The sequence below is a fragment of the Lynx canadensis genome, chromosome C1 (genome assembly GCF_007474595.2).
Source record: "Lynx canadensis isolate LIC74 chromosome C1, mLynCan4.pri.v2, whole genome shotgun sequence".
NCBI classification, from domain to species: domain Eukaryota; kingdom Metazoa; phylum Chordata; class Mammalia; order Carnivora; family Felidae; genus Lynx; species Lynx canadensis.
Window position 1 is genome coordinate 16,835,582 of NC_044310.1, and position 25,984 is coordinate 16,861,565.

Below are 25,984 nucleotides of genomic sequence, written 5' to 3' on the forward strand. Positions count from 1 at the left end.
GTTTGTCCTTTGTCATATAATAACTACTGCTCATGCTTTTTCCTTTAGCCCAAGGAGACTGTGGTATCCCGCTGGCGTGCTGATCCCTGGGCTCGGGGCTCCTATTCATATGTAGCTGCAGGATCATCTGGAAATGACTATGATTTAATGGCTCAGCCAATCACTCCTGGCCCTTCAATTCCAGGTGCCCCACAGGTGAGAAATTGGCAAACCACCAAGGCTTATTTGGGAAAAAGCCAGTATCCCGGGATTTCAGGTTAAAATTGATGCCACGGATTTGTGGTTTGTTTTTTGTTTTTTTTTAGATTTTAGTCATTCTGTCCTTGGAGCCTTTCAAATACTAAGAGCAGAGGAAAAGGGAGGAAGAGTATTATTTGTGTCTGATTTCTCACATTGTGGCTCCGTAAATCTAGGCAGTCCACATTCCCAATGGAAGAGTCCACAGTATAAGCCAGTTACTTTTTCCTTATTCAAAAGTTTGTCCCTAAAAGTTAGGACGAAAAACATTTTTAATTGCACCCCATTTTGTAATGGCTCATAGGATTATTGCAGGTATCAGTTACTAGGTGTCTCCAGCACATGCCCCTGAGGGGTTCTTATCTAGATAATGCCAAATCCTGCTCCAGAGAGTAGTAAGCATTCCTCAGGACCCTGTGACCCTGCTCTGGAGCTGAGAGGCAAAGGTGTTCCTGAATTAGAACAAATGCTGGACTCTATGTGGTACAGAGCAGTCAGGAACCCCTCTGCCCCAGTAGGTACCGTATGAGGCAACGGAAGCTCTAGAACCGGATATCCCCCAGCATTAAATAATCCCTAAGAACAGATGCAGTTATGCATTACCCTAGGACTAAGGCTGGGCTGAATTTTGTCATATTTCTACTTTTATCAATTTTAGGATGCCTACTGTTAAGGGAGACCCTTTTTGGTAGGATGATGGTCTGTGATTGGCAGACCAACAGGAATTTGGCCGTTTAAGTACAGCAGAAATGCTGTTTGCAACCTGATTTTTCTCTCAATTTTTTTTTCTTTCCTGAAATAGCCAATTCCACGACTCTTCTTTGCTGGAGAACATACAATCCGTAACTACCCAGCCACTGTCCATGGTGCTCTGCTGAGTGGGCTGCGAGAAGCCGGAAGGATTGCAGACCAGTTCCTGGGGGCCATGTACACCCTGCCTCGCCAGGCCACACCAGGCGTTCCTGCACAGCAGTCCCCAAGCATGTGAGACTGATGGGTTCGGAGGGAAGCAGCCAATGTGCGTGTCTTTTGCTGTGTAGACAGAGCTCTTGTAGCAGTACTGGATCCCACTGAGAAACTCACTCTGGCATCTGGGCTCCCAGTCAGCTGCTGGAACTCATGATGCCAGGTGGCCAAGGAGGTTGCCTCCTTTGAGTGACTTAGAGCTAGAGAGGCAGTTGTCCATTAGTGTGGAAGTTGGCGTTCTTCCTAAAGACTGAGGTAACCAAGTGTGGGGAGGGGACATCTTAGTCTCTTGGTATGTGGTGGTTTTTTATATTTTAAAAATAAAACTTCATATAAAATTCTTCCTATCTTCTTTTGTTGTTGTTTCCCCTTGGAGTTATACAAGACAGGAGTACTGTGCCTTTGGAAACGGCAGTTTTATCCACGTTTAGATAGGAGGATATTTATATAAAGGAAAAAAATGGTTGGGTCAGGTCTGAAGACAGGGTTGAGGGAAGCCCCACAGAAGCAATGGGCTCCCTGATCTGTGGAACTGGAGAGTTCCCTATTGGGATTATAGGGTGACTGTATGCTAAGACTATGAAGCTACAGGTCAAGCATATGGATATTAGGAAATTTTGAATCATTAAGACAAAACAAGGCAGAGTTTGGGTGTGTCTCTAGCAGACCATCTGGCTTTACTCCCCAGGTTCCCTCCATGGGTATGTGCTAACTTTCCACTTTTGTCCAAAGTACTGCTATAAAAGTTTAGGAAGTGTTACATTAAGAAGATCAAGGGTTTAGATGACTTACTTAGCTGGTGTGTTAGTTTCCTACTGCTGCTGTTAACAGATTACCACAGCAGGCTTTGGAGGGAAGGTTCCGTTTCCTTGCTTTTTTAGCTTCTAGTGTGTTCCTTCTATATTCCTTGACTTGGGTGGCCTCTTCATCCATCGTCAAAGCACACTACTTGAGGGTTGGCTTTAGCTCACTTGATTCGCAGTTGATTGTCAGAGCACATTACTCCAATCTCTGCTTCTCTTGTTCTCTAGGCCTATCTTCGTGCCTCCCCTCTTACAAGGATACTTATGATTTCATGTAAGGTAGTAAAACATTTTTATAAGAAAGGTATTACAGTAACTGTTCCTTCTCAAGCTTTCCTAACAGTGTTACTAAATGCATGTACATGATCTGTTTCTGGAAATTGGCTTTTACTAATGTTACAATTCTTCCCTGTAATTAGTCTAAATGAGGTTTTATTCTTAGTAAGATTTAGGTGACATTACATTGGCGGTCTGAAGAGAAGACGGAGAGGGCTTTTCCCCTAGTCTTGGAACGAGTAACAGCAGTGGAGAACATCTGCGCAACAGGATCAGGGCAAGTGGTATAAAGGTGAGAACAGCATGCAGTGGAAAGTATATGGACTTTGGACCTATATTTGAATCCTAGCTCTGCCATTAATATTGTTACCTCAGGGGGGGTCACAGTTATCTGATCCAGAGTTAGGTGCTTTAAAACGTGTGTTTTTTTAAATACATGGCATAGGTAGCTTGAGACTGATCATCGTTTTGTATGTGACAACAGACAAGCCTAAAACTAAAATGTAGCAATGAAATAGCTGCTACAATTCTAAGTCCAGTTATGTGGGTGGTAGGTGTGTCATTTTCCAAGCCTCAGGTCTTTACAGCATCATTAATTAGTTGGCTGAGTATTTTAAGTAACTAAAATACAATGAAATATACTAGCTATACCAGTGCACGGACAACAGTTGTACTCAGGACATCAACAAAAATGGCATCACTGACTCACACAGACCACATGGAAACTAGGGAGCTTTATTGGTTACATATTGTGCTGCAGAGCCAACAGACAGCATTAGAGCCAGAGGATACATGCAGACAGGCAGCTTCCACTATACACATGCACCCAAGGAGCCCTGAGTCACTGCTCGTGGCTTCGCCCTGGTTTCCAGCAACAGGGTCCGGCCTCCTTGGTCCCAGGCTTGGAGCAGGAATGTAGAAGCTGCTGCACCTAGACTCCAAGGGGCAGGGGCGAGACCAGAGCACCTGCCTGAACAAGTAGATGTGGACTGACAGATACGGATGCCCCCTCGCAAAGGGGCCTTTAATGCATTAACAGGTTTTTTTTGAGGGCTATACTTCCCTAGCCCTCCCAATCTTTAAAATACAAAAAAATAGACTTTATTCTCTTAAAAATACATTCCATTCAGTACATGTTCTGAGCTGTGAAGCAGCAGGAAAATAGGGCCCCTTTCCTATGGTCTTGGTTGTGAGGCTTTGAGGAGAACACCCTGTGGCCCACCCAGGGTAGACAAAAGATAATCCCTAAAAGCAGCTCTTCCAAAGCAATCTCGTCAGAGTGACAACAAACCCCACATCGACAGAGGCAGCTAGGGACCCAGCCTCTGGGTCCCGGTTCCTTTACTGGAAAATGGTAGCACCTGGCGCTAACCCACTAAATATAAAGCACTAAAACTGCCCCAGGATGACAGGTCCAAGATCAACATAGACCCTCCCACACCCCATGAGAGGGGAATGATTTATGTGCAGGCTTGCCTGGGGCAGAGGTTGGAGTCCTTGGCCCCACTGCAAATCCCCTTTGCCCACCATCCCTGCGGCTTTCTCTGGTTGCTTTTAGTACCAGAGTAGTGAGATGCAGCAGCAGGTGGAAGAGAGACCAGCCTCTGGCATTCAGCCAGCTCTGCTTCCTCCAACCAAGCAGCTCTGGAGTGCCAGGTTCCCTGGGCTCACTGGGAGCCCTCCCACAACAAATACACCTGCCAGTAAAATCTAGAGTTGGAGCTACGCTGCAGAAGAGGCTTGTCATGTAAGTGGGTTTATTGGCTGGGACAGTGGGAATATTTGGCTTGACTGGACCAGCTACTTAATTACCAGGTCTCCCCTTTATATGGAAATTTCCTCCAGGACCCCTGGTGGTGAGGCCTGGGTCCAGAAGGTCACACAGAGGTTGCTTTTCAGAAAGGTGCCTTCCAACTTTGGAATCTGAGAGCCAGCCTTGCCAGCCATTTGAAACCCAGAGGAACTGAGCCTCCAGCCTTCATCTGCTATTACAAATGGTATCTTCTGCAATGCTGAGGACACTTAAAAATAAAATCTATTTTACAATGGTTCTAGAAAGTACGCAGATTAAGGAAACAATATTTATCCTGAAATAATTGTTACAATCAAACCCTATTGCACTCAGATTTTAAAATAGCAGCCCCCAGCAAGAGGGCACCATAGCTGTCCCTCTTCCAGAGCATTTGGGTAGTGGCAGATGTTGGTGCTGCTGCAGTGTGGAAAGATCCAGACTTTGGCACCAGGAGCTACAGCACCAGAATCCAGGGCTCCAACGCCCAAAGAAGAGAATTAGCGGCGAAATCTTTGTAGGCATGGCTTGGCACCCTTTTGTTTCCACCAGCAGAGAAGAGCCACAGACTTGGTTTCCTATAACCTCAGTTGACCACCGCAGAGGTCTGTTTCCTAGTTTCTGGCCAGGGACCCAGGAGAAGCAGCAGGAAGAGATTTTGAAAACAGCATCTTAAAACTGAGCAGCTGAGTCAGCACTATGTAGAGGAAAGATGAGCTACACAGCAATGCCCTTAGACTGGCAGACCTCCAGAAAATGGAAGTAAGCGCAAAACATTCCTGACCCCGAAAGGAAGCTCATCAGCGTGCCCCCAAGCCGCCTCCAGGATGGCCAAGTCTGAAGGCAGACACGGACGGGCGAGATGAACACTGGTTCCCACACCAAGTGCAGGCAGGGACTATGGCCCACGAAGCACAGCAACGGGAGACAGCCAACTTGTGTCACAAAAGCCAGGGGATGCTGTGTGGCAAGTGGGCAAGGCTGGTGCCAAAAGGGCTGCAGAAGCCATCTGATCTTATCCCTTCATCTTACAAACTAGAAAAAGGAGGGAGCTTCTCTGAGCTCATCCTCCTGACATTAGAACATGGAAAGAATAAGGCCCAGAAAAACAAGGCCGGGGAGGACCCATTCCCCAAAACCATCTGGATGCTACCTTCCAAAAGCAGAATCACCCCCCACAGGACAGTGTAAACAGAACAACCTCAGAATGCCAGATTTAGGACCCTTAGAGACCATTACAAAGAATTCATTTTTATAGATAAGGAAACTGAGGCCCCACGAGGACAGTGACTTGCCCAAAGTCACACAGCAAGAAAGTACAAAGCCATGAAGCAAATTCAGCTTTCCTGACTCCTAGTAATGCTCTCTTTCACTATGAAGGAACAGTGTCTGTGCCATTAAAAGTAGCCTTTGAAAAGGGAGCCCTTCTCTGAACTGAGAAAGTTACACAAAAAGCAGTGCCAAGAATATACGGTTCTTTTCAACTTCCCCATGTGACGTAAGGGAACTATTCAACTTTATGTGGCTTCCTGTAAGGTTTGCTGCATTTTGTATTATATAAACCTGGGGCCCTCAGTGGGCACGTAGTACTTTTCCTCCAGTGAAGTCATCACGACAGTTTGCAGAAACCATGGGCCCACTTCTGTAGGAATGCATCAGTTCGGTAAAGTGCGATTCCTCCTCCTCCATGGGGGAATGAAGGAAGAGGAAGAAAGTCCATGCCTTTCATGGAACTATTGCTTTGTGGAGTGACTGGGGAAATGTTTCTTCCAGCCCACTTTCCCCCTTGCTGGGCACTTCCTAGAAGGCAGAGTATGCTGGGTCAGGCCCAGTTTAGTCCGGAAGTATTCCAAAGATGGAAACGACGGAGTCAGCCTGAAGTCTCCAGCCACGGGAGAGGTGCAGGCAGTGCCAGCAGCATTACGGGTGCCCAGAAAAGGAGATGCGTGAGGCTTGTGCACTTCCAGGTGCCTTTGGAAGGTGAGCATAGAGCCAGGGGAGGGGAGGGATGATGCCATTCCAATAGGTGGGTACCCGTGTGCTCTGCCCCCAGGAAACAATTGTCAGCCGGGGGCGATGTCCGAGAAGCTTCAGCCTAAAGGTTGGTCCCGTAATCCCTTAGAGGCAGCACAGACCTCTTCTGCTGTACAAGTCTGAGGAACTCCAAAGGGGAAAGGAGTAGAAGCCCCCTAGATGGAGGTGATGGCTGCTAAGTCTTAGGGGGTACTTAGGCCCCCAGGGCAAACAAGGAGTGAAATGGATGCGGTGAGACGAAGAAATGGACCACACTGAAGGGGCTGCCCTCTGACCCACTGAGAAGCAGAGGAGAGCTTTCAGCTCTTGTGGTATGGTGAGGATACAAAGGGTTTCTAGATCTTTCCCCATTTGGGGGCCAGAGTGGCCCATGCGATCTGGGGACAGGGGCAAGGAGAGAGAACTCATGCATCAGGGAAGGCTGGGCCTGGGTGACTATGTCCAGCTTGTAGTTTCTGATCCCCTCTGGCCAACTGGCAGAATGACCCGAGCCACAGCCTGGTTTGCCACAGTCTCCCAGCCAAGGCCTGGCATCTAGCCTGGTTAACTGGCCTTGCATCCTTCATAGGGCAGGAAGGCAGGAGAGCGGAGAAGCAGGAGAGCAGAGGAGACAGCAGACCTCACCCAGCTGGTTCAGTTGTCCTCGGCACAGGGCCTGGCTGGCCGTAACCGTTCCTCAGCCCGGGCTCGCCCGGGCTCTGGCAGCCCCTGCTTCGCAGGCAGTTCAGACCGCTCCAGGGAGTTGTGCAGTCGTCTGTGGACACCGAGTGTGCAGTCGTCACCTTCCTCCTGTGCCAAAAATGACAAAAAGTGAGCTGCGAAGGACAGTAGCGAGTAACAAGACACACTCCCTCCCTCTCCCAGTGGTCTTCTTCAGCCTGGCAGAGGGAGGTAGAGTGCAGACAACAGCTGAACTGCAGAGATTCGCTTTGGCCTAAGGAAACCGGTAGACTACAAACTCCCAAGCTGCTGGGGCTCAGAGGGTAGACTGGCGGCTCACAACTGAGCAAGGGCGTGTGGAGGACGGGGCCTGCACCACATGGTCGTGTAAGGAGGCCCAGAGACCCTTGAGTTCTGCGCGTGCAGGCTGCATTTCCCTGCTGGGAAACAAGGGAGTATATACTGCTGAAAAGGACACTGGACCATGCTTCTCCTACTTTCCACTTATAAACTACCAAAAAGCCCAGGTGCCTTCCCTTTTGGGTCCTACACCTATGCCTTATCCTGTTTGTCAGCCAGAGCTTCAAGGGACTAAACACCCCTCTCTCTCTCTCCACTCTCCTACCAGAGTTCTGCCTTTTCAGTGTTGGTCCTTCAGAGAGAACGCAGATCAAAACAGAAGTAAGAGTGAGAAACGTTGGCAGGGTAGAAAGAGTACTGGATTCAGAAACGGGAATCCTGCGGGCACCGGGGTGGCTCAGCAGGTTAAACTTCTGTCTCTTGATTTCAGCTCAGGTCATGATCTCAGTTTGTGAGTTCAAGTTCCACATCATCAGGCTCTGCACTGACCGCATGGAGCCTGCTTGGGATTCTGTGTCTTCCTCTCTCTCTGCCCATGTTCTCGCTCTCAAAAATAAACATTTAAAAACAAAAAAAAAAAACACAAAAAACGGGAATCTTGGATTCAAATCCTAGCTCTCATCCAATAATTCATTTGGGTGGCCTTAGGTATGACACTTTGTGGCTCTGACCATCCGTGTAAATCTAAAAAGTGGAGATAATACCTGCCCACAGGGCCCTTGGAGAAACTGTGGCAGTGGGAACGTGCTCTGTCAGATGGTGAGTACCCTATATGGACTCACAGGACATTTCAAGTGAATACACCTGCCTTTTAAAAAGAAGGAAACCACTTCCAAAACGTCTCTCATCCTCAGAGGCTCCACATCTAAAAGACACTCCTAGGGGCTTCCCCTTTAGGTGCTGTTGTGACACTCTGACCCTCAGAGGTGGAGGTGGTTCTGGATTTATCCTGTAATGAGCCGTACTGAACTAGTTCTGCCCTCAGACTGATGATAAAATGGCTTAGACAAAATAAAGTGACACACGGACACAAAGTATATAAAGTAGGCCCAGTGGAAGCCTCACTCTCCTCCCCCATATGCCAGCAGCTGGCAAAACTTTGCTGTGAAAACCCTCTCCCTCCCCCCCCACCCCCGTCCTACGTGTGCTACAGAAGGGTCACCGGGTACCCTGGCATAGGGCTTCCCAGTGGCCACAGCTGGTTCTTGGGCTTCTAGGTGCTGCCCTATAGGGTTTTAGGGGGAGGTTTTTTTTTTCGCTATGCTGGCAAACCAAGAGAATGGAGGCTAGATCTCTCTTTTTTGTGTGACCTTCATATATAGAAGAGATAAACTGGAAAAGGGGGTTGGGGAAACTCATGCTGCTCTCTGGCAAACACCTCCTTCAAGGTACTAAACTCTTCTTCAAGGCCAAACCTACCTTATTTTCAGTTCTCTGAGCAATCCATCTAGCTCTCCCAGGATTTCTCAGCCGCATAATCCTGAGACACACAGGCCAGAGCAGAGGGAGCAAAGAGGAAGGTAAAAGAGTAAAGGGGGGGGGGGCAGCAGTGGGGCTCACCGCGCCTGCCGAGTGGTTCCAGGCTGCAGCCGAGGCAGTGTCTCCCACCCGATTCCGACGAGTCAGCACCTCAGACACGGTGAGGCTACTCTGGGTCCTTCTGGAGGTGAGCTCAGGGGCATCCCCTGAATTTCCTGCCCTTTGAGCACCCTGCTCACAAAGGTACAACTTGGGCTGTCCAAGGTCTGAACAGTCTGTGGAGGCCCTCTGGGTGTAGGCGTTGGTGGCTTCCACGTTTCTACCTATTCGAGTTGGGGGGTCTTCTAAGGAGTTCAAGTCTCGCCTACTCTTCCAGGCGTTCCGCACAGTAACGTGTCTGGCATCTGAAGAGCCCACTTCTGAAGGGGCACTATGGCTTTTCCACCTGATTGTCTCCGCTGGGGGGGCATGGCTGTTCCTCTCCACAGGATCTGATGGCTTGATTATAATGCTGCTCCGAGAGACCACTGTTTCTGGCTTGTTCTTCAGGGGCCCATCTCCCATTCTTTCAGCTTCTGTGAACTGCAGAGCAATGTCATGTTTGTGAATGGAGAGCTCAAAGGGAGAGCTGACGTGGTTGCTGACTGATGTGAGCTCTGCTGGCCCAACCTGGATGTTGCTGGTGGATGTGTGCCTTTCCCTCGGGGCCTCACCTGGGGCAGCTCTGGGGCTGCCGCTGTCAGAGGGGTAGATAGTTATGCTGCTTGTCACCTTGTTTGGCCCTGGTTTGGAGGTGGATTTCTGCTTCTCCATTGTGGCCTCCGTTCCAGATCCTCCCATGATTTTTTTCACATCCTTATCAATGATGACAGGTTTGATGATGGCTCTAGACCGCAACGCCTCTCTGGGGCTAAAGGGCCGCTGGCTTTTTACCCCAGCACCATTGGCATCTGGGAATTCCGTGGCATTGGTGGAGGCTCTGACAGGTTTCACAGACTCACTTTCTGTCCCAGCATCTTTATCATTCTCAAACAGGGAGGTTCTGAGTCCCCCTCGGGATTTGGCTCTCTCTCTAGAGTTGGGTTGGTGTTTGAGCTCTGGCTCTGGAGTGATGGTGGTGTTTACCAATTTGGCAGTAACAAGAGACGTCACATCCACGTCATCATCTGAGTCTGGCTTCTCTCTGCCACTGGGCTTGATGACCCGGCACCTCAGGGTCTCATGTTGACTGCTGTCTTCCATCACGACTGCTACGGGTTGATCAACACCTTCTTTATTTGGGGTTGAAAAGCCCTGAAGGATGTTCTCTTGGCTTCTGGAATTATAAGGATACTTTGATAAAAGTGGAGGCTTGGAATTTGGGGAAGTGGTATCAGCCTCCAGGCCACTGACAGCCTTTTTGCCCTTGGAGAGCCCTTCTGAGGAAGATCTTCGGGATGAGGCCAGAGCTCCAATTGCCTTAGGACTGCCACAGTCTGCAACCTGGGTTACCTGACTTCCATTGCCAGGTACCTGCCCCCTTTTGCCAAAGAGGGCCTCAGAAGAGGTGTCAGAAGCCTTGTCAGCTCTACCCAGTACGTCACTGGGAACAGATCCATGGTTGGTATTATCACTAAATGTTCGTGTTGTCTTCTCCACTTTTCCCTTCAACCCACCCTCAGTACCTGGTTTGGGAGTACTCTTCCAAGCTTTACTGTGCTCCTGAGCAGCAGGTGGGTAGCGGCTAAGCACTGAAGGCTGCTCCCTGGACTTCTTCCCTTCACTCTGAGAGGAGCCAGATACAAATCGGTCTTCAGTTCTCCTTGTCTCCTGAGTCCCACTGTCTGTACCCGCCCCGATGTTGGAAGCTTTGGCTGCCCTCCTATTGGTGAAACTGGGAGAGGAAACCTGCCTATTGCCCAGAGAACAGTTTTCATTGTTGAGCGCAATATCTCTGTTTCGATGCCTCTCCCGCTTCTGCTGAGGGGACAGTTCCCGCGGTGTGTGCTTGGACACAGGTACCTCATTGCCATGGCCTCTTAACTTAGTCCTCTCATGCCTGCCTTTGCCAGACAGGAAAGCCTCTTCCCCTTCTACCTCCCCGTTCTCTAACTCTTTCTGTTTCTTGATTTGTAGCTTTATCTCCTCCAGCTGGCTGGCTAAGAGTTTGTTTTTATTTTGTTCACTTAGGTAATTATCCTGAAGATCATTATTTTTGGCCCTCATTTTCTTAAGCTCTTCTTCCAAAGATTCAAAATGTTTGATTTGTGTCTTGAGTTTCTCAATCTCTTGGTTGAGATCTTTAACTTTGTTGTCTTCTTGATTTCGGTTCTTTTCGTTTTCTGATTTGTTTCTTGTTTCATTCTCTACCTGCTTTAGATAGTCCAGAGCGCCCTTCCTTCTTGATTCTTTGCACGGCAGTGTGGAGGAGATCCCGTCCTCAATCCGCAGGTCATTCCTTTCCAGAAGATTAGAAGCATTCCTTGAATAATCTCGGTTCATTTTTTTGTTCTGCTCCAGTTTTTGAGTGAGCTCTTTTATCAGTTTCTCATTCTCTTTCTCCTTTTCATTCAAGTATTTTCTCTCACTTACAAAGTTCAGAGTTAATGACTTCAGTTTTTCTAACTCTGACACTAAACTCTGCTCAGTTTTATCCAGGCGGTCCTCGGAAGATTCTAGTTCTTTCACTTTGACCCTGAGCATTTCCAGCTCAGCGGAGATCTTCTTTGTCAGGTTTCTCTCCTCATTCAGGCTCAGACAGAGTTGGGTACAGTCGTTCTTACTCCTGCCAAAGGCTTCCTCCAGCTTCTCCAGTTCAGCCATTCGTTTCTGAAGCCGTTCAATCTCAGATTTCAGCTCCCGGGTGAGGTTTTCTTCCTCTTCAAGCTTCTCCTTCATCAGCTGACACAGATCCTCTGCTCTCTTAATTTCCTCATCTTTGCCTTCAATTCTCAGCACTCGCTGGCGCAACACTTCAATCTCCGCCAACATGCTGGAATTGCTGCCTTCCGCCTGAATCACCTTGTCCTGGAGATCCAGGAGCTCATCCTCTGCTTTCTGGAGGTTTTTTGTGGCTTCCTCCAACTCATCAAGGCGGCGACTTAGACTTTGTAACTTAAACCGCAAGTGGCGGCTGGAGGCAGTATCCTTGTAGCTTGTAAATTCAGCCATGTCTACTGCTAGCCGGTGTGGGCTCCTAGAGGAATCCAGTTCCACTCAGGGGGCTGAGAAATGGTTACCTTTCTCTTGGCATCCACAACCTTCTTTGGCAGCTGGAGACCATTATCAGTCTATAGAAGGAAAGCAGATATACACAATGGAGTATTACTCGGTAATCAAAAAGAATGAAATCTTGCCATTTGCAACTACGTGGATGGAACTAGAGGGTATTATGCTAAGCAAAATTAGAGAAAGACAACTATCATATGACTTCACTCATATGAGGACTTTAAGACACAACAGATGAACACAAGAGAAGGGAAGCAAGAATAATATGAAAACAGGGATGGGGACAAAACATGAGACTCTTTATATAGAGAACAAACAGAGGGTTGCTGGAGGGGTTGTAGGAGGGGGGATGGGCTAAATGGGTAAGGGGCATTAAGGAATCTACCCCTGAAATCATTGTTGCACTATATGCTAACTAACTTGGATGGAAAGCAGAAAGCATGTCAGGCAGCAAATCCAATTATCTGTACTTCAGCTCCCAGTTGTTAACAGACCTCTCGTATTAATTCTTGTGCCTAGAACATAGCAGGTGTTCAAATGTGTTGAATGAATGAATTTTAATAAACCTGCAGAAAAACACTGGTTTTTCTTTATGACTGATGTTGAGGTGATACCTGGTTTCATCCTAATGAAGAATGCTACCAGTGGCTGCATGGCAAAAAAAACACAGAAGAATACCCCATTTCTCATGGCAAGCTCTAAGAATCTCTTTACCATCTGCCACCTACATAATGTCAGGAGAGTCATCTCAGGAGAGTAACAGCTCCAGTTTTACTTAGTTGTAAAATGGGTATAATAATCCCTACCACATCTCTCCCCATTATCATTCGGAGATAATGCATAGAGCTCTAGGTAACAAAGCAGTAAATAATCCTAAAATTATTAAGAACTACAACAGCTTCAGGGAAAGAAGTAGATTAGTGAAAAAAAGTCACCTCACTGACACCAGGGAGATAAAAGGACCTAGGCTCGTGAGGGGAGAAACAAAAGGGTATATCCCTAGAGAATGTATAATCTTTGGCCTGCCTTCACTTGAGGTCAGAGTTCAGATTTACACTGCCTTGAGGAGTCTGATATCAACTTCTCGCAGAGAATCTAACCAAAAATGGTCTCAGCCTGGTAAAATCCCAGAGGTAAACAAAAATACTCTGGAGAGAGAGACTCTCTACCAAGGTCACATAAGAGTCCCATAGATAAAGTCCTGCTGAACCTGAGTTTACAATTCTAAATTACAAAACACAGAAGGACCAATCTTTTACTATGACTGAACAACAGGTATTTACACCAGTAAGAACCAAAGTTAGTAAGACACACTAGAAACTGTAAGTACATTCCAATGTTTAAAGTCATAAAAGAAGGAATCAAAACCAGGAGACAAGAAAATGGTATCAACAAAGATCAGAAGATTTTTAAATTAACCAAATAGAATCGCTTAGAAATGGAAAGAAAAATGGCAAATTAGATGCAAATGAAAAGAATGCAGTATTTGAGAAGAGATATAAGGAGATTACAAAAGGTAGCACAAACTTAAAAATTTTGTGAAAGAAAGGTTAATAGGGGGAATAAAATATAGAGGTCCAAAAATGAAGTTTTAACAGGTGGCCCAAAAGGAAGAACAGAGAGAATGGGGGAGAGGCAGAACTACTAGCTAAGTATTTTTCAAGAGTTGATGAAAGGGAGCCTCATATTTAGGAAACAAAGTCCCAACCAAGCAGGGTAAAAGTTAAATCTGCACCTAGACACATGATAAGGATACAGCAGAATACCACAAAGAGAAGAGAAGCAACAAGAAGGAAAAATATTCTATGAAGAAGTAACAATTGAACTGGCTTCTCAACAGAAACTTAAGTGTCAAATAGAAGACAAAAGACAGGATGGGGCACCTGGCTGGCTCAGAGCATGCAACTCTTGGTTCTCAGGGTTGTGGGTTTGAGTCCCATGCTGCATGTACAGATTACTTAAAAATCTTAAAAAAAAAAAAAAACAAAATAAAACAAAACAAAACAAAAAAAACTAGAGAGGTGCCTGGGTGGCTCAGTCAGTTAAACATCCTGAAGACTTCAGCTCAGGTCATGATCTTGTGGTTCACGAGTTCAAGCCCTGTGTCAGGCTCTGTGCTGACAGCTCAGAGGCTTGAGCCTACTTCGGATTCTCTCTGCCCCTCCTCTGCTCACACTCTGTCTCTCTCTCTCTCTCAAAAATAAACAAACATTAAAGAACTTATCAAAACAGTATGAAGGTTCCTCAAAAAGTTCCTGCCCTACGATCCAGCAACTGCACTACTAGGTGTATATCCAAGGAATACAAGTGTGCTGTTTTGACAGGGCACATGCACCCCAATGTTTATAGCAGCGCTATCAACAATAGCCAAAGTATGGAAGGAGCCCAAATGTCCATCGGCAGATGAATGGATAAAGATGTGGTGTGTACACACACACACACACGATGGAGTATTCCCTGGCAATCAAAAAGAATGAAATCTTGCCATTTGCAACTACGTGGATGGAACTAGAGGGTATTATGCTAAGTGAAATAAATCAGAGAAAGACAAATATCATATGACTCCATTCATATGTGGAATTTAAGATACAAAACAAATGAATATAAGGGAAGGGAAGCAAAAATAATATAAAAACAGGGAGGGGGACAAAACATAAGAGACTCTTAAATACAGAGAACAAACAGGGTTGCTGGGAGGGGCTGCGGGTGGGGGGATGGGCTAAATGGGTAAGGGGCATTAAGGAAGACACTTGTTGGGATGAGCGCTGGGTGTTACACATAAGGGATAAATCACTGAAATCTGAAATCATTGCACTATATGCTAACTTGGATATAAATTAAAAATAAATTTTAAAAATTAAAAAAAAACTGGACACCTGGGTAGCTCAGTCGGTTAAGGGTCCCACTCTTGGTTCCAGCTCAGGTCATGATCTCATGGTTTGTAAGTTCGAGCCCCAAGTCAGGCTCTGTGCTGACAGCGTGGGATTCTCTCACTCTCCACCCGCCCCCGGCCCCCCACTCTCACTCAAACTTAAAAAAAAAAAGACTAAAGACATGGTAATATCTTTATGAAAGAAGGTACAATTGAACACTTTTCAGAACACAAAGGAAAATAAAAACCTAAGTGTTTACTATTAACAGACTTCCACTGAAAAAACTATTTATGGATGTAATTCAGAATATAGATGGGGCACCTGGGTGGTTCAGTCGGTTAAGCATCTGACTCTTGATCTCAGAGTCATGAGTTCCAGCCCTGTGTTGGGCTCCACGCTGGGGGTGGAGCCTACTCAAAGGAAAAGAAAAGAATATAGAAAATGATCACTTAGGAAAGGCATGAGATGCAAGAAGAAACAGTAAGCAAAGAAATCAACCCAAACAAGCATTGGTTCAGTTAAACAATAAACAAAAATTAACTGGGAGTGGGAAGGGGAAGGGCAGGATAAAACCAAAGTGGAACTACCTGAAATGGTAGACAATAACATGTTAAGTCCTAAAGAAGGAAATCAGAATTCAAGTGTTCTTAAAACTCTGTATTTTGAAGGAAGAGGATAGAATTATTATAACTTTAGACCTTGGTAAGAGTAGATATTAATAATATATCTGATAAGGCATCAATAAGCAGAGTATATATAAAGAACTCCTACAACCTAACAAAAAACAAACAACATGATTAAAAACTGGGCCAAGGACTTGAATAATTGATCCAAAGATGATACCCAAGTGACCTACAAGCATACGAAAAGATACTCAACATCACTCATCATTAGGGAAATGCAAATCAAAATCACAATGAGATCTCACTTCACACCCATCAAGATGGCCACTATCAAAAGAACAAGTGGTGGTGAGAATATGGAGAAACTGGAACGCTTGTGCACTGTTGGTGGGAAAATAAAATCGCAAAGCTAAACAGTATGGCAGCTCCTCCAAAAATTAGAATTACCGTATGATCCAGCAATTCCACTTCTAGGCCTAACTATAAAAAAATTCAAAACAGGATCTTAAAGAGATACTTTGTACAGCTATGTTCATGACAGCACTATTGCAACCAAGTGTCTATCAATGGATGATGGAGACACAAAATGTAGTATACGCTACAGTGAAATATTAGCCTTAAAAAGGAGACCTGGACGAACCTTGAGGACACTGTGCTAAGTGAAACAAGCCAGTCACAGAAGAGAAATAGTATATGATTTCACTCATATGAGGTATCTAGGAATATTCAAATTCAAATAAACACAGTAGAATGGTAGTTGCCACAGGCTGGGGGAGGGGGAAATGGGAGTTACTGTTTAATGGGTATGGAATTTCAGTCATGCAAGATAAAAAAAACTGTTCCAGAGACTGGTTGCACAACAATGTGCAAATATATACTTAACCCTACTGAACTGTAAATGGTGAATATATCTTCTGCATTTTTTACCACAGTTTAAAAAAAAATTAATTTAAGGGAGGAAAGAAGTAAAAAGCACAGAGAAGGTAGGGCAGATTTCCCACTTCTGGTCCAGAAATGCAAATGTAAAGAGCTTAGAAGAGCTTAGAAGTCATCACTCTGTGTCTTAATATATAAAAAACTGAACAGACTGAAAATTCACAACTCTTCTTAGGTCCATGAGAGAAATGAGGTCACAAAAACCACTTCCCTAAAACTTAGACAAGTGGATGCAAAGAATCAATAATTTACAAAAATAGAAATTCACCAGTAGAAACCTCCATGGGAACCAGCAGCAGGGTAGGAAACCTAAACTGCAATTGACAAACTGCTGGAGGCTCAGTGTGGACAACTCTGAGAGTTAAGAACAAGAGGGAGTCTGTGTTAGGGGGGGATGCCCCCCATTTGGTAAGCTTTACCTCCATGAGTTGAACGAGGTTCTCACAGTGAAGATGACAGACTTCCCCTGCCCTGTGCATCCAACAGGGGAGTGTTAAATCAACCGTTTTGAAACCAGAACCTGGGGGAAGGGAAATACCCAATTCCTGCTCCCTCCAGCCATTCTGTACCACCTGAGAGGTATGGGAGGTTGGGAGGAGAAGGGGAAAAGGCTATCACTAAAGGCCTACTTACCTCAGTTTTTTTTTTTTACCCAGGACATCATGTCCTGCTTTCACCAAAAAAAATCATAAGGCATACTAAAAGGCAAAAAATAGTTTGAAAAAACAGAGCAAGCATCAAAACTGGACTCAGAAATGGCAGATGTTGGAATTACCAGAAATTTAAAATATCTACTGCGATAAGGGCTCTAACAGAAAAAGTAGTCACCATACAAGAACAAATGAGTAACAGAAATGGAAGTTCTAGGAATCAACAAAATGTTACAGGCACCTGGGTGGCTCAGTAGTTTAAATATCCGACTTTGGCTCAGGTCATGATCTCGTAGTTCATGACTTCCAGGCTTGGGATTCTCTCTCCCCATTTTTCCCCTCCCCAACTAGCGCATGCATGCACGCTCTCCCTCTCTCTCAAAATAAATAAATGGAAAAAAAAACACATTATTTTAATTTTTAAATTTTTTTAAATATTTATTTTTGAGAGAGAGAGCACAAGCAGGGGAGGGGCAGAGAGAGAGGGACACAAAGAATCTGAAGCAGGCTCCAAGCTGCATGCTATGAGCACAGAGCCTGATGTGGGACTCAAACTCACAAACTGTTGAGATCATGACCTGAGCCAGAGTCAGATGCTTAACCAACTGAGCCACCCAGGTGCCCCAAGACCATATATTTTTTAAAACAGAGATCAAAAATACTGTTACAGCAATGAAGACTGCCTTTGATTATCTTATCAGTAGACTAACAGAACTGAGTAAAGACTCTCAGCTTGAGGGTATGTCAATAGAAACTTCCAAGCCTGAAAAGTAAAGAGAAAAATGACTAAAAAAAAAAGGGAACAGAACATCCAATAAGTATGGGACAACTACACTTGTAATGGGAATTAACAGAAGAAAAATCTGAAGCAATAATGACTGAAAATTTTCCCAAAATTAGTGTCAGACACCAAATAACACCAAGCAGGATAAATGCCATAAAGACAAAAGAAAAACAAGAACCCAACACCTAGACATACCATATTCACACTGCAGAAAATCAAGGATAAAGAAAAAAACCTTGAAGCCCAGGAAAAAAAACACAACCTACAGAGTAGCAAAGATAAGAATTCCATCTGACTTCTCAGCAGTCATGCAAAGCAAGAAGAGAGTGAAGTGAAATATTTAAAATATTGAAAGGTAAAACAACAAAAACCCAAAACTACAATTCTGTACCCCACAAAAAAAGAAAAAAAAATTCAGTACCATTTCAAAAGTGAAGGAAAAATAAAGACTTAGACAAATAAAAATTGAGATCTGCTGCCAGTAGACCTGCCCTGCAAGAAATGTTAGAAGAGTTCTTCAGGGGCATCTGGGTGGCTCCGTCGGTTAAGCGTCTGACTCTTGACTTCAGCTCATGTCATGATCTCACAGCTTCATGGGTTTGAGCCCTGTATCGGACTCTGCACTGGCAGCATGGAGCCTGCTTGGGATTCTCTCATTCCTCTCTCTGAGAGGATGTCTCTATTTCTCTCAAAAATAAACTTAAAAAAAAATTCTTCAGTGAGAAGAAAAATGATATGGATTAAAAACTCAAACCACATCAAGAAAGGAAGAGCATTAAAGTTAAAGTAAAATAACATTTTTAATTTTTCTTACTTTTAATTGATCTAACAGATAATTCAAAATAATAGCAACAATGTATTCAATCGTTATACAGCTTATGTATAAATAAAATGAATGACAGCAGTGATACAAGGGACAAGAGAGGAACTAGAAATACTTTATTATAAAGTATTTGTACTACCTATAAATGTACACTACAAACTCTAGGGCAAACTCTTAAAAAAGTTTAATTGGGGGCACCTGAGTGGCTCAGTCGGTTAAGCATCCGACTCTGGCTCAGGTCTCAATCTCGAGGTTGCTGAGTTTGGAGTCCGCATGGGGCTGGCTCTCTGCTGTCATCACGGAGCCCGCTTTGGATCCTCTGTTTCCCTCTCTCCCCGCCCCTCCTATGCACTCTCTGGCATGCATGCTCACACTCTCTCTTTCTGTCTTTCTCAAAAATAAATAAGCATTAAAAAAATAATATAAGTTTAATTGATATGCTAAGGAGAGAAACTGGATCCATATACAATGCTTAATTAAAACCACAAAAGGCAGGAAAAAAAGCCAAAAAGTAACAAAAAACAAGAGCTTATACTCACTTTAAACATCAACAGTCTAAATATACCAATTAAAAGAGAGAGAGTATATCAAAAGACACGACTGTATGTTTACAAAAACCCCCTTCAAATTTTTTTAATTTCAGTATAATTAATGGACAGTGTTACAGTTTCAGGTGTATGACATAATGATTCAACAACAGTATGCATTATTTAGTGCTCATCCACTTTAAAATTTTAATAAAGATGCATAATGATTAAAAGTAAAGGGATGGAGAAAATTTTGCCATACTAACTAATCAAAAGGAAGTTGGACTAGCTACATTAATATCAAGACCGAATATTTCAGAGCAAGTAATCAGGGATAAAGACAGACCTACATGATGCTAAAGGAGTCTCAATTCTCCAAGACGTAACCATCCTTAATGTGTATGCACCTAACAAAGAAGCATCAAAAACCAATAGAATTGCAAAGAGAAACAGATGAATCTACTACTATAGCTGGAGACTTCAGCACCCCTCTTTCAGGAACTGACAGATCCGGCAGGCAGAAAATCAGTAAGGACATAGTTGAAGTCAACAATGCAATCAAGAAACTGTATTATAATGAACATATATATAGACTATTCATCCAACAACAATAGCATACACATTCTTTTCTTTTTTTAATGTTTATTTTTGAGAGAGAGCAAGCAGGGGAGGGGCAGAGAGAGAGGAGATACAGAATCCATAGCCGGTAGCGTTCACATTCTTAAGTTCACATGGAACATTCACCAAGAGAGACCACATTCTGAGCCATAAGACACAACAACTTGAAGAACAGAAATCATACATTGTATGCTCTCAGACCACAATGGAATTAAACTAGAAATCAATACCAGAAAGATAGCTGGAAAATACCCAAATATTTGTGGAGATTAAACACACTTGTTTTAAAAATTTTTTAAATATTTATTTATTTTTGAGAGAGAGAGAGAGAGAGAGAGAGAGGGAGGGAGAGGGAGAGAGAATGGGGGAGGGGCAGAGAGAGAGAGAGAGACAGAATCTGAAGCAGGCTCCAAGCTATGAGCTGTCAGCACAGAGCCCGATGTGAGGCTCGAACTCAAGAATCACAAAATCATGGGGCGCCTGGGTGGCGCAGTCGGTTAAGCGTCCGACTTCAGCCAGGTCACGATCTCGCGGTCCGTGAGTTCGAGCCCCGCGTCGGGCTCTGGGCTGATGGCTCAGAGCCTGGAGCCTGTTTCCGGTTCTGTGTCTCCCTCTCTCTCTGCCCCTCCCCCGTTCATGCTCTGTCTCTCTCTGTCCCAAAAATAAATAAACGTTGAAAAAAAAAAAAAAAGAATCACAAAATCATGACCTGAGCCAAAGTCGGATGCTCAGCCAACTGAGCCACCCAGGCACCCCTAAACAACACACTTCTAAATAATTCATGGGTCAAAGAAGAAATCTCAAGAGAAATTTTTAAATATTTTGCACTTAATGAAAATGAAAATACAACTTTATCAACATTTGTGGGGTGTACCAAAAGCAATGCTTAGAGGCAAATGTATAGCACCAAATGCATGTATTAGGTAAGAACAAAGATCTAATAGCAATAAGCTAAGCTTCCATCTTAGGCAATTAGAAAAAGAAAAGCAAATTAAAACCAAAGTTAACTGAAGAGAAGAAATAAAAATTAAAGCAGAAATCAACTGGTTCTTTGAAAAGATCAATAGAATCAATAAGCCTCTAGCCAGGCTAATGAAGAAAAAAAAAAAAAAAAAAAAAAAGACAAATTACTAATACCAGTAAGAGGGGCTATCACTACAGATCCCATGGACATTAAAAGAACAAGGGATTATGAACAACTCTATGCCCACAAATTTGATAACCTAGATGAAATGTACCAATTGCTTGAAAGATATAATCCTCAGGAACTCACACAAGCAGGAAATAGGTAATGTGAATAGGATTGTATCTATTTAAGAAATGGTATCAATAATAACCTTCAAAAACAGGAAACATACTGGGCCTAGATGGGTTCACTGGTAATTCTACCATACATTTAAGAAGTAATTCTATCAATTATAAGAGGTGCCTGGGTTGCTCCACTGGTGAGCATCCAACTCTTGATTTCGGCTCAGGTCATGATCTCATGGTTCGTGGGACAGAGCCCTGGGTTGGGTTCTCTGCACTGAGCACTGACAGCACAGAGCCTGCTTGGGATTCTCTCTCTCTCCCTCTCTCTGCTCCTTCCTCTCCCCCCACTCACAAGCATACCCTCTCTCTCAAAATAAATAAATTTTAAAAAAAAGAAGCAATTATACCAATTATACAATTTTCTACAAATTCTTCCAGAAGTTAGAAGCAGAGGAAATACTCCTTAGCTCATTCTGAGGCCAGCATTACCCTAACATCAAAACCAGACAAAGAAAAAAAAACCCACAGACTAAGATCTCTCATAAACATAGATGTAAAAATCTTACAAAATATTAGCAGATCTAATCCAACACTGTATAAAAAGAATTTCAGACCATGACCAAGTGGGATTTATCCTGAGTATACAAAACTGGCTCAACGTTCAAAAGTCAATTAATGTGGGGCGCCTGGGTGGCTCAGTCGGTTAAGCGTCCGACTTCAGCTCAGGTCACGATCTCGCGGTCTGTGAGTTCGAGCCCCGTGTCAGGCTCTGGGCTGATGGCTCAGAGCCTAGAGCCTGCTTCCGATTCTGTGTCTCCCTCTCTCTCTGCCCCTCCCCCGTTCATGCTCTGTCTCTCTCTGTCTCTAAATAAACGTTAAAAAAATTAAAAAAAAAAAAATCAATTAATGTAATCCGGCATATCAACAGACTAAAGAAGAAAAATCACATGATCTTATAAAAAGATACAGAAAAAGCATTTGACAAAACGCAATACCCATTCACAATAAAACTCAGAAAATGAGGAATAGAGGGAAACCTCAACTTTATTTAAAAAAAAAAAAATCTACAGCTAGCATCATACTTAAAGGTGGAAAACTGTTCTCTGATCAAGAACAAAGCAAGAAGTCCCCTTACCACAGCTTCTCAAAACTGTACTAGAATCCTGATATGGTAAGACAAGAAGAAAAGAAAAAAAAAAAAAGAAAGGGAAAGAAGAAATGAAACTCTTTGTTTTGCACAGGACATGATTGTAGAAAACCCAAATGAATCAACAATAACAAAAAAAAATTCCCCAGAACTAATAAGCAACTACAGCAAGAACGTAAGATACAAAGTTAGCATTCAAAAGTCAGCTGTAGGGCGCCTGCGTGACTGGAGTCAGTTAAGCGTCTGACTCTTGATTTCAGGTCATGCTCTCACAGTTCAGGAGATCAAGCCCTGCATCGGGCTCCATGTGCTGAAAACGAGGAGCCTCCTTGGGATTCTCTCTCTTCTTCTCTCTCTGTTGCTGCATGCATGCTTTCTCAAAATAAATAAGCTTAAAAAAAAAAAAAAGTCAGTCTCTTTCCTATATACCAGCAATGAACAAATGGAATTTGCAATTAAAAACAATACCATTAGGGGCGCCTGGTGGCTCAGTCGGTTAAACGTCCGACTTCAGCCAGGTCACGATCTCGCGGTCCGTGAGTTCGAGCCCCGCGTCGGGCTCTGGGCTGATGGCTCGGAGCCTGGAGCCTGTTTCCGATTCTGTGTCTCCCTCTCTCTCTGCCCCTCCCCCGTTCATGCTCTGTCTCTCTCTGTCCCAAAAATAAATAAACGTTGAAAAAAAAAAATTTAAAAAAAAAAAAAAAAAAAAAAACAATACCATTAGAGGCGCCTGTGTGTCTCGGTTGAGCGGCTGACTCTTGACTTAGGCTCGGGTCATGAGTTCATGGTTCGTGGGATCAAGCCCTGTATTGGGCCTGCACTGACAGCATGAAGCCTGCTTGGGATTCTCTCTCTCTCTCCTCTCTCTGACCCTCCCCCTCCCCAAAAATAAATAAATAAACATTTTTTTAAAAAACAAGAATACCATTAAAAAACACACACCCAATACCATTTACATTAGCACCCAGCTCCAAAAAAAAAAGAATTACATAAATATAAACCTAACAAAATATGTACAAGACCTATGTAAGGAAAACTATATAAAACTAATGGATTGGGGTGCCTAGGTGGCTCACTCGGTTAAGCGTCCGACTTCAGCTCAGGTCATGATCTCATAGTTTGTGAGTTCAAGTCCCGCGTCGGGCTCTGTGCTGACAGCTCGGGGCCTGGAACCTGCTTCTGATTCTGTGTCTCCCTCTCTTTCTGCCCCTCCCCCACTCATGCTCTGTCTCTCTCTCTCTCTCTCTCTCTCTCTCTCTCAATAATAAATGAACATTTTTAAAAAACTGATGAATCAAAGAAGAATTAATAAAGAGATATTCCATGTTCATAGATAGGAAGACTCAATAATGTCCAAATGTCAATTCTTCCTAACTTGAAAGAGTAAATGTAATCCCAATCAAAACCTCATGCAAATTATTTTGTGGATATCAACAAACTGATTCTAAAATTTATATGGAAAGGCAAAAGATCCAGAACAGCCAACACATATTGAAGAACAACAAAGTTGGGAGACTAACACTACCTGATCTCAAGACTTAACTATAAAACTGCAGTATTCAAGACAATGTTGTATTGGTAAAAGAATAGACAAATAAATCAAAAGAACAGAAAAGAGAGCCCAGAAATAGATCCACATAAGCATAGTTAACTGATCTTTGACAAAGAAACAAAAGCAATACAATGAAGCGAAGATGGTCTTTTCACCAGGTAGTACTGGCACAAATGAACACCCACATTCAAAACAACGAACCCAGACACAGACCTTAAACCCTTCAAAAATACTAACTCAAACTGGGTCACAGACCTAAATGTAAAACATAAAACTATAAAGTGCAGGGGCCCTAGGGTGGCTCAGTCAGTTGAGCATCTGTCCAACTCTTGATTTGGCTCAGGTCATTATCTCACTGTTAGTAAGTTCCATCCCTGCATCAGGCTCTGCACTGATAGCATGGATCCTGCTTGGGATTCTTCCCCTCTCTGCCCCTCGCCCACTAAATAAAGAACAGACTTAACAAACTTTAAGTTAACAAACTTAAAAAGAAAAAACTATACAGTGCCTAGAAGGTATCAGACCAGAAAACTTAAGATGACCTTGGGTATGGTATGATGAGGACTTTTTAGATACAATACCAAAGGCATGATCCATAAAAGAAATAACTGGTACGCTGGACTTCATTAAAATTAAAAACTACTCTTCAAAAGACAATGTTAAGAGACTGAAAAGATAGGCTATACAGTGGGAAAAAATATCTGCAAAAGACATATCTGATAACAGAGTGTAAACCTAAAATACAAAGAATCCTTAAAACTCAACAATAAGAAAATAACTTGATTAAAAAATGGCCAGAGAAGATATACAGGTGGCAAATAAGCATATGAAAAGATGCTCCACATCATGTCATCAGGGGAACACAAAACAATGAGATATCACTATACACCTATCAGAATGGCCAAAATCTGAAACACCAACAATACCAAATGCTAGTGAGAATGTGGAACAATAGGAATTCCCAGTGCTAGTGGGAATGCAAACTGATACAACTACTCTGGAAGACAGTTTGGTGGTTTCTTACAACTAAACAGTTTTACCCATATGATCCAGCAATAGCACTCCTTTGTATTTACCCAAAGGAGTAAAATCTGCATGTAGATATTTCTAGCACCTCTACTCATAACTGCCAATACTTGGAAGCAAACAAGATGTCCTTCAGTAGTGAGTGGATAACCTGTGGTATATCCAAATAATGGAATATTATTTGGCTAAAAAGAAATGAGCTATGGGGTGCCAACCATAGCATCCAACGTCGGCTCAGGTCATGATCTCATGGTTCGTGAGTTCGAGCCCTGCACTGGACTCTGCACTGACAGTGTGGAGCCTGCTCGAGATCCTCTTTCTCTCCCTCTCTCCCTCTGTCCCTCCCCTAGTTGCACACACTCGAGTGTACTCTCTCAAAATAAACTTTAAAAAATTTGAAAGAAAGAAAGAAGTTATCAAGCCATGAAAACACAAGGAGGCAGCTTAAAAGTAAAAGCAGCCAATCTGAAAAGGCTACATACTATATGATTCCAACTACATGACATTCTGGTAAAGTCAAATTATGGAGACAATAAAAAGATCAGGAGAGAGAAACAGAGTGAATTTTCAGGGCAATAAAGCTACTCTGCATAATACTATACCAGTAAATACATCTCATTATAAATTTGTCCAAACTCAGAGAATGTACAACACCCAAGAATGAGCCATGTAAACTATGGACTCTGGGTGATAATGATGTGTCAATGTAGGTTCATCAGTTGTAATGAATGTGGATAATGAGGCAAGCTGTGCACATGTGGGGGCAGGAGGTATATGGGAAATCTCTACCTTCTGCTCAATTTTGCTGTGAACCTAAAAGTGCCCCTTAAAATAAAGGTAAGTTTAATAGACAACAAGCTTTATGGGAGGGCGGGGCGAGTGCTGAGAGGAGACTGCAATTTTAAATAGCGCAATTAGGGTAAGCCTCAAGGTGGCGCCTACGCAGAGACTTGAAGGAAGCAAGGAAGAATGTTTAGGGAAGAACATTCCAGGCAAAGAGAAAACTGAAGACAAAGACTACAAAAAAAAGAGCATACTCAATGTATTCAAGGAATATGAACAGCGTGTCTGGGGCTGAGGGAACAAAAGGAGCGGATCAAGAGGCGTTGAAGAGGCAGTGGGGGCACCTTGCAGGCCCTGGGGAGGCCTCTGGGTTCTCATTTAAGAAATGGAGACCCATCCAAAGGTTCTGAGCAGAGCAGTAACATATTCTGACTTGGATTTAAAGGGATCGATCTGGACTATATGGTTTCACTTTATGTGGTTGAAAAAGAGGCAAAAACTAATCCATAGAGAGAGTGGTTACCTCTGGGGAGACAGTGACTAGCAGGAGACGGCTGGGGATGTTCTATGGATGATAGAT

At 43.6% G+C, this 25,984-nt stretch overlaps 2 protein-coding genes across 6 annotated transcripts in view; one reads left to right on the forward strand and one right to left on the reverse strand.

The window, feature by feature from the left end:
• The window catches only part of KDM1A (lysine demethylase 1A), a 63,337-nt gene extending 61,789 nt beyond the window's left edge, over nt 1–1,548 (forward strand). For all 3 annotated transcript variants that reach the window (XM_030324871.1, XM_030324872.1, XM_030324873.1), the window contains 2 exons: nt 49–195; nt 1,040–1,548. In XM_030324871.1, the coding sequence (XP_030180731.1) occupies nt 49–195; nt 1,040–1,225 (333 nt within the window). In that variant the 3' untranslated portion in view covers nt 1,226–1,548. The remainder of the gene's footprint in view (nt 1–48; nt 196–1,039) is intronic.
• A 1,449-nt stretch (nt 1,549–2,997) lies between these two features.
• The window catches only part of LUZP1 (leucine zipper protein 1), a 105,576-nt gene continuing 82,589 nt past the window's right edge, over nt 2,998–25,984 (reverse strand). For all 3 annotated transcript variants that reach the window (XM_030324865.2, XM_030324864.2, XM_030324869.2), the window contains 2 exons: nt 8,686–11,873; nt 2,998–6,894 (listed from right to left, as the gene is read on the reverse strand). In XM_030324865.2, coding sequence (XP_030180725.1) covers nt 6,739–6,894; nt 8,686–11,754 — 3,225 coding nt within the window. In that variant the 5' untranslated portion in view covers nt 11,755–11,873 and the 3' untranslated portion in view covers nt 2,998–6,738. The remainder of the gene's footprint in view (nt 6,895–8,685; nt 11,874–25,984) is intronic.